At 40.4% G+C, this 8817-nt stretch overlaps 1 protein-coding gene across 1 annotated transcript in view; it reads left to right on the forward strand.

The window, feature by feature from the left end:
• The window catches only part of LOC140244060 (uncharacterized), a 28863-nt gene extending 21943 nt beyond the window's left edge, over positions 1-6920 (forward strand). The window contains exons 13-15 of the mRNA XM_072323710.1: positions 152-341; positions 2397-2648; positions 6808-6920. Of these exons, the coding sequence (XP_072179811.1) occupies positions 152-341; positions 2397-2648; positions 6808-6861 (496 nt within the window). The 3' untranslated portion in view covers positions 6862-6920. The remainder of the gene's footprint in view (positions 1-151; positions 342-2396; positions 2649-6807) is intronic.
• Positions 6921-8817: the final 1897 nt, after the last annotated feature.

Consider the following 8817-nt stretch of genomic DNA (forward strand, 5'->3'; position numbering starts at 1 on the left):
TTGGTTTTGTGATGCAGGGTCACATATATGATGATACATCCAATATCTGCTAAACACCTCAAACATTTGCTGTAGTTGCTATGCAATACAATATCCAGGGTGATTATCCATCGAGATCATTGCTGAGATGCGAATCTTGTTTCCGCCATAGCTCTGGGGATGCGTTGCCAGGTGTCGGCCGAGAGAAGGTTCCTGGAGAGAGGGGACCCGCCAAGGACCTGGCCTCCTCAGGAGGAGCCGTGGGCGGTGCAACGGCGGCACCGGGGCACGGCATTGGAATGTACCACTCACACCCAGTCCCACATCACATGGCAGCCGGACATGGCAGACACCTTACACCGGTGAGTACACCTTGCACCAGTGAATACACCCATGGCTGCGTTTTACACCAGATGTAGGCAGGGGAGGTCTCCCTCTTGAGGTGCTTTCATAAGATGCCAAATGTTCTGAATGCAGCCAAGGCAAATGTGGCAACTGCTCATTAATTTCCTATGTCAAGAGGGAAGTGCAAGGTCCAGTGCAGTTGTATGATTTGTGTTTTGACATTCACGATACAGCAGTATGTTGAAAATGCAAATTTTGTTGCTGTGCTTATAAATTTTGACTAATAACCGTTGAGTGAGGGAGTTGAAGAAAGGGTGTATCTTTTCACAGGTAGAGCAAGATTCTTTAAAATATGTTATCCAAAATTTGATGAAGCCAAGTTATTGTGTATTGCACCAAAGTTCTGCAACGGAAGTCACACTTGTTATGTTTGAGTATGTGTTATACTAACAAAACAAGTTGATTCAGCAGTTTACTCTGTTCCTTGATTTGTGAACATGAATTTGCTTCATACTCACTGATACTTTATCTTTTAATGAAACTAACTAGAGAATTCATACTTATGTTCTTTTTGTGGTGGGAGCATTTGTAGACAAATTAGAAAGAAGTCTACCACAATTGACTTTGGCATAGTTCCCATAAGTGCTTCATGTCAAGACTTGAATATAACAGGTGTGGAGAGGAAGGTATGAACAAATAATACTCAAGATATCTATGCCATGCCTTCTAATGATGTAGCCACTTGACATCTCTTGAAGCAGTGTTTCGTAGGTTGATACAGTACACACATGCATGTTTATGATGCTTGGTTCTGAAGTCATAGGCAAAAACAGTTCCATATGTTTTTTGTTTCCGTTCAGACAGAGAATCTTAGTTTCAGGTGCAGGAAATGTAGGTACTCCTAAGCAGCATTTATCTCTTTCCATGTAAGAAGATCCTTGTGTTTTGATAGCACTCTGAGCACTGCATTATCTATAGTAACAACAGAACTGTGCTGAGGAGCTTGACTCTCATAAGAAGTCATGTGATCAGGCACTGCATGTTTTGCAACATGATCACCTGGGGCCAGTCATTCCCGAGCAAAGGCAAACTGCGATGTAGTCAGTGACAATTAGTGAGGATTGGGTAAATGGCCACTGGCCTTTAGAGGAGGACACTCATTTGCAGATACCGTAAAGCACAATATTTTCGCGGCATGAAATTTTCGCAAATGGGAGCCGATGGCCTTTTTAGCCACATGAAGTTCTTGTGAGTTGCCTCTAAACATTTAATGCATATAGTGTAAACAAGAACTTTTGCTTGCCTTTTTAATTTCGCGAATTTTGGCTCTCGCAAAATTAAAATGCACGCAAACATTCCTCGTTTTACAGTAGGTATAGTGCTGTGCTTGACTGGATGAAGAATAATAGTGGTCTTCCCCTGTAAATTCCTTGGGATTCCAGTGAGGTGTACCTTGCAGCATGCACCAGCACCTCAGTAGCGTGTGCCAGACTTGGAATGTCAATTTTAGGATGGCCATGAGAACCAGCTGTAAAAAGAATGTGTCTACATTTGTTGAAAAGAAAAGCAAAACTTAAGTTGGAAATGAATTTTTTATGTCTGTTAATGACATACATGAGCTCCTACTTCAAGTATCACCAATCCTGTTTCTGTGTAAGACCCCACCTTATTTAAGTTTCAAAACAATCCGATAATCCATTTCCTGCCGTAATATGGATTGTGAGTATTGTGTCGATCCTGGTAAATGTCAAAGTCCCTTTAGTTGAGAGTGTTTTGCTTTTGACAAATTGTAGGGTTATCGAGTAAAAGAGTTATGTGTTAGAGTTAGAAGGAATTTTAGCAGCAGTACTGTTTTGCAAGATGTGTGCTAAAATATACAATGTATAACCCGTGGAGGACAAGTCCCAAGTATACTCTGGCAATTGTCTGAGTGAAATGTTGTAAAATCAGCCCATCCCCAACAGGTTAAAGGCATGTGGAGATAGTCTTGTTGTGTAGGAGCTTGGTGAAGGGACAAGGACTTTGTAAGAGGGGGGCGGAATTTGACGTTGGTCCATTGTGTGTGTTGACAGGAGCAGCAGCATCTCATATATCAGATGATGCAGTCCTCTTCCCAGGCGCAGCATCACCACCACCACCATCACCACCACCATAGTGGGGGAGGAGGAGGAGGAGGAGGAGGGGGAGGAGGAAGCAGCCAGCGCCATGCAGCAAACAACCCCTCGTCCGGTCCTCCCCCTCCTCCGATGAACTCTGCGACCCCCTCCAGCGCCGGCCCCCCAAACGGTGACATGGTGCGTGGTCAGGCTCCTCTCTCATCAAAGGTTAGCTGGCTGGGAAATATGGTGGTATTGTTGTTGCTGCTGTTTTTTTAAGTTCTCATTTTTTTTTTTTTGATAGTACACACCCGTGCCACTGTGGCTGCTCTGTATGCATGGTGATGTCACATTCCATCGTGTCATGTGACCAGTTTGAATGTCTGCAAAGCTGTGTTCACATTCAAAGGGTGTTGTCATCTCTGTAAAGTCATTCACTTGCATCCAAGAACCTACCAGTGCTGTTCCACACTAGGTGTTCTTGAAAAAGAAAGCATGATTGATTTTTTTTTGTGTATGTTGCTACATATTTATTTATTCATTCATCCTCCTATTTATTTTTGCTTGTGAAAGGTGCATATCAACCCCATGTATGTCCATGTGAAAGCATGTTTATGGAGTCATATTCATTGGTTGTCATGTTTGTAGTCAGTTGGTCTGGATTATTAACCTCTTCAGTGCACTCATGGAGCATGTTTATAGAGTATGTGTCGCCCACTGGTTAGTGTTATGTAAGCGAGGCATGCAGTTCATTCCCCTGGTATTCTGTCGTCTACCCTCCTTTCAAGGACTAGGACTGAGAAATGGTGAGATGATCCAAGCAATATAAGGGTGTGCATGTCTCCCGGCTTGGGTTTTCAATCCACAGTGAACCGCAGGCTGCAAATGTGCTGGTAGTGTAAACATTTAAATGGTTTGCATGTTTACTATCCATTGTACAGTTAATGTGAGTTTGAACGACTTTGGATGTAGCCCTTCTCCGTGGAACAAATGCTGACATGTTAGGAAATATATTGCAGTATTACATTGTCAAGGTTTTCAAGGTTTGTTGGGAGCATTCCTTTCTCTTTGTTTCCAAAGTGGTAGACTTTATTCAGGGTTGAACACTAACCCATTTTTTCTACTGGTCCAACCTGTCCTTGTCAGACAAGTAGATACCCAGTTTCCCCATTTTTTACTGGTCTGAACCTAAAATTTACTGGTCCTGTTCTTTTTGACTGGCCAAAACAATGTTATTTATTTTTTTTTTTTTTTTACCGGTCATGTCAGACCAGTAAAGTTGGCTATTCCTGAAAAGTTACTGGCTCGACAAGGATTTTTAAAAGTCTGGGACCATCGGACCAGTGCCAGTGTTCAGCATTGCTCTATTGATACACAGGTAGTCACATTGGACGTGTCTGTTACGAGAACAAGGTCACTTTGAGTTTTGTGTCAAAAAGGAAAGGCTGCAATGTAACTCTCAGTCCTAATTTACTGAGAAATGAACGTTGCTGTAAAGAAGAATTTAGCATATGAGAGATGGATACTTCAAGAAGTTCAGTGATGGAATTACTAAAGAGTAGTAGAGGAAGATAATGGGATTAAATTGGTAGACCATTTAATTGTGACTAAGGATTTATTCTGGAGCACTAAATATCTGCTTTCCATGGAGTTCTATATGCAATGTGTGTAATTCCATAGGTGACCCTGCACCACAAAACCAACAAAAAGTCGCCAGACATGGATTTTCAGTTAAGGGCAGATTATGAAAGAGCAGACTCTAAGCTTTAAAATGATGTATAACTCAATTCAAATGGACTCCCCTAACCTACCTAAATGCTGGAAGATTGGGAAAGTGTGAACTGAGAAAAGAGGCTCAAAAGTACAGGGTCTATTCAAGCGCTTAATCTTTCACCAAGACGCGCTAGCTGTGCGATGAAAGGGACAAAACACAGGATGTAAACCACTGGAGCAACACACAATGAAGGGATTATCAGATTAAGCTGAAATTAAGCATGGTCTATTAACACATTCTGTCCGTGATTAATGCTAACTTTCAAAGCAGTAGCGCCATCCTTTCAAAAGTTATTAGACTTGAAAGTGAAGAGTGTGCAAAGGATTTCAAGACATGACAAGCGGCCTCTACAATGTAAGTCATACCTGGGCCCCTTTTCATAAAATAGTTGATATGATAGCAACTCTTACTGGAATGACAATTGTCATGGTAACAACAAAAATCCAGCTTCCTGATTGGCTGTTGGTATGGGAAGTTGCCATTCTAGCAAGAGTTGTTATCATATCAACTTTTATGAAATGGGGCCCAGATCATTCTACTCTTCCCTCAAAAAGGGTTGTAGAAAAAACGGCTAAAAACACCATTTCCCATGCATGTTAAGATACCAAACTGAAGAATAATGTAGAAGAAGGTAGCTCTTTCAGAAAATATGAAAAACTCAAGGTTGACATGGTTGAACCATTTCACCCTTTCTGAGTCCTCACTTAAAATCAAGAGGTGCGACTTTTTGTTTGTTTTGTGGTGCACAGTCACATATTGTAGTGAATTTCGTGAAATTGTGCCTATCGCCTATACAAATGTATGTGTGTGGTCATATCTAACCCTCATGGACAAACTGAAAATTCCAAGAGATTTTCCATACAGTATATATCCGTAAGATTCTATATTGTCTAACTTTCGAAGTCTCTGAATAAACAGGCGTTTAAATCAGTTCCAGGGTCCATGGCAAATAAGACAATGTGCAGTGTACGTCAGTATTGCAATTTTATATTCTATCATTGATATGCTACCTTACAATGTAGTTAGTTTATGTTTTTGGGGCAGAAGACAAGATCACAATGATGTATTAATTCTACGTCACATTTCACTTATATCACTAACCGTGACATAAAGCAGTTGTTGGCATCAACAGCCGATCATGTGTGAATATATGAAAAGTCATATTTTCCTCTAGTCTTTTTAAGGAGCCTCAGTCATGTATGTTGCTTTCTGTGGCATATGAGGACTTTTTTTTTTTTCTGATAGCAGTGTAAGGTGTCCATGTAGCATTTCAAACTTAAGCTCATAGAGGCCTCCATCATGGTTATGCACTTGTGCATTTCTTCTGTGTCAGGGTTTGGTCATAAATGCTTGAAATCGATATGCACAAAGTACATAGTGTTGGACTTCATTTTTGTCTGCGATTTGTCATACTGTCTGTTGTTTTCTTGCTTGCAGGTTTGCAAGGCATGTACATTTTTGAATAGGCTGTCATATGCCATGTGTGTTTGTAAGAAATGTGGCATGTCTCTCCTGCACTTAATATGCCTGCTGTGTTTTGCATGCTAGCCGACATTCTGTTGTAATGGGATACACTGATCATTTAGTGTGAGGTTTGCATCGTAATCCTGTTGTACACAGGGATTACAAGTGTAGCTGACTGGGCAGCAAGGCCCCTTTGTTAAAACACCCATGCTGTCTTTGTGTATGAAATTTGGATTGACCCAGATGATGAAAATTAACCATTTTTTAGTTGCTGTGGCAAAGGGATACCATTGTCCATGTCGGGACTATAGTTTAATTCTGTATCAAAAGCTCTATGAATCAGTTCTATCGGCTTGTTCTGATAGGTTTGAGGATCTATTTTCAGTGCATGAATGTTGTTTTTTTATGTCTGTGTATTTGTTTTGGGTTTTTTTTAGTCACAGAAGTAGTGGCATAACAGCTACTGTCGTTTTGTAGGAATCTAGAATGATCTTAAAAGGATTGAAGGAGATTGCAGAAAGTGCAAGTACACAATTATTAGGAGAAGCCAGCAGAATGACGTGATCAGCTGGTATTCATACAGGATTTATGGCATCAAGTGAGATTTACAAATATAATCATATATAAATCATTTGAGGAATAGCAAAATGTTATTTGAATAGCAAGTCTGAACTACGCTATGTATGAGGAGTGAAGGTGATTGCTGCTCACAACTGGAATTAATCTTTGATATTCTTTTTATGGACCAATTGCTTTTAGTTTTTCATGGCCCCATTGCATTAAACTATAATGGTAACTTTAAAATTCTCAACAACTCTGCAATCAAGGGTAACTACCATAAAGTGTAGCAACACTACCTCACAGCCAGTCAAAGCCAACAAATCATTGACAGTTAACATTAATTGCAGAGTTGTCACTAACTGTTCAGATATTTAAGGTTTATGTAATGGGACCTAGATATTGCTAGGGTAAAAGGGAAAGGATCCAATTTGTTTTGCATGGTAGGCAGTATTAACAACATGTTGAGCAGAGAGATGAATTAGTGCAGAAAAAAAATTGTAACTCACTGTATCTCACTGTGTGCCCTGTGCAGGAGAGGCCTTTTGCTGTAACAAGTTTGTTGCTTCTGTCTTTGTCTAACCTGCACAGAACACCAGCCGGTCGGAGCGGAGACCGCCTACCAATGCCAAGGATAAGACCTAGGATGGCGTCCTTTTTCTTCCATTGCTCCCCTGCATGTCATCAGGGGGGAATACTTCACCTATCTCAATCAACGTAGAGCCCAGACTTGATTTCTCACCAAAGTATATCCAAGGAGAATCGGTTCTGGCTACGACCAACGTGGAGCATCGTAGAGATCCCCTCTGCCCCGCCTCCTACCACCTCTCCATCTCCTTCCCAGCGGCTCCAGAGAGGCAGGGGTAAAAACTGGACGAGGTGAGACACGGAAGAAGTCTTAATCCCGCGACAGCGTTTCCTCATTTGTTTGTTCATTTCCCAGTCACGTCGGCCCTCAAGGAAGTGGCTCTGTTGCCAGCGATGCACCGAAAATAAGAGAGCACACACTGTGCAATCTTTCTTTAAAGAGACAATGACATGTTAAGTTCATCCCGGTGGCTCTGAGATGATGGCCTGTCCCAAGATATGACAGAGAACAATGGAGCAAGCGGATCACGCGAGCCTCACAATCATATCATTGCTGTTGCCCTCTGCTCTGGGAGATGGAGTTGGGCGTGGCACATTGAGCTCCCCTGCATCCTCTGGAGGAACCCTGTTTGAGTCACTGCATCTTTATCCTCCAGCCGTGGGGTGTGCACGTCAGCTTTTATCTGTCATGTCTTAATTATGACCTGTCATATCTTGCAGTTTGTATGCTTTTTTAGTGTGTACAACTGTTTGTCCAGAGTGATTATAGGATGGGGATGCAGAGCATTGGGTAATGCTGAAAGCATAGTTGTCACATTGCAGTGAATTAAATGATGGTTAAATCTGTGCTGCAAATATAGGAATACACCTCAGAATAGTCTTACTTTTTATAAGATTTTTTTTTTTTGATCTTCAGAACCTTACTCAGTGGTGTTTGTGTGTGTGTGTTTATGTTTGTGTGTGCATTCTTTTAATCATGAATTGGTAAGAGAGGGTGAGGTAAACTTCAGTATTTCTTAAAAATTCCTTAGATGTAAGGCAGCTGCTAATCAACACCATGAAGGGATTAATTCAAAATCTGTTTAACCTGCAACCCCCAAAAAAGAACCTTTGAAAATCTCAATTATCTAATGTATAATTATGTTCAAAGCAAGGGCAAGATTAAAGGGCAATTGGTCCCTGTATCACAAAGATTTGCCATCAGTTTTACAGTTAGTGTCAAATGTAAGTCATAGGCCAGTTGCATATATCTTGTTATATGATGCTGTCTTGTTCTATTTAAAGGGATAGTACAGTATTGGTGGAGATGAGAATTGAGCTTTTAAGTTTTTGCAAGATTTTGCAAGTTTTTTGCAAGAAAACACTTATGAAATAGTACAGAGCATACCATTTTAAGAGGAATTCAAAGCTTATTTGATGAAAATCGGGTTTGGAATGACTGAAACATCCAAAAACAAAGTAGAACAAAGCGATCGTAATAAAGTGTGGGCCCCACACTTTATTAGAATCGCTCTGTTTAGAATATCTCAGCCATTTCAAAACCAATTTTCATCAAATAAACATTGAATTCTTCATGGAATCACATGCTCTTTCATATTTCATAAGAGGTTTCTCATTATCTCACCAAGAAATGTTAGAAACCTGAAATTACGTCTCAACCAAAACTATACGATCCCTTTAAGCTACTGTACAATGGCAGAAATGGTGATACTATATTGAGGAATGTTATTTGACCTCATGGAACTACAATGTACATGGAAAACTTAAAATATTTCCAGAGAAGTAGGAAGACATTTACACCTTCTTCTTTTTTTAAGAAGAAATCTGTAGTAGTATGAAAAGGAAATGTGTGGTTTTTTTATGCATATATTTCTTCTTCTTCTTTTTTCCAACCAAAACAGACAAATCAGAACAATTCTCATGTACTTGCCCAAACAAAATATTACTTGCCGTTAAAATTGATTGCAACTGTGAACATTAACAGTTGATGGTTTTCCATGTACAGTTTTCATA

The sequence above is a fragment of the Diadema setosum genome, chromosome 20 (genome assembly GCF_964275005.1).
Source record: "Diadema setosum chromosome 20, eeDiaSeto1, whole genome shotgun sequence".
NCBI lineage: Eukaryota > Metazoa > Echinodermata > Echinoidea > Diadematoida > Diadematidae > Diadema > Diadema setosum.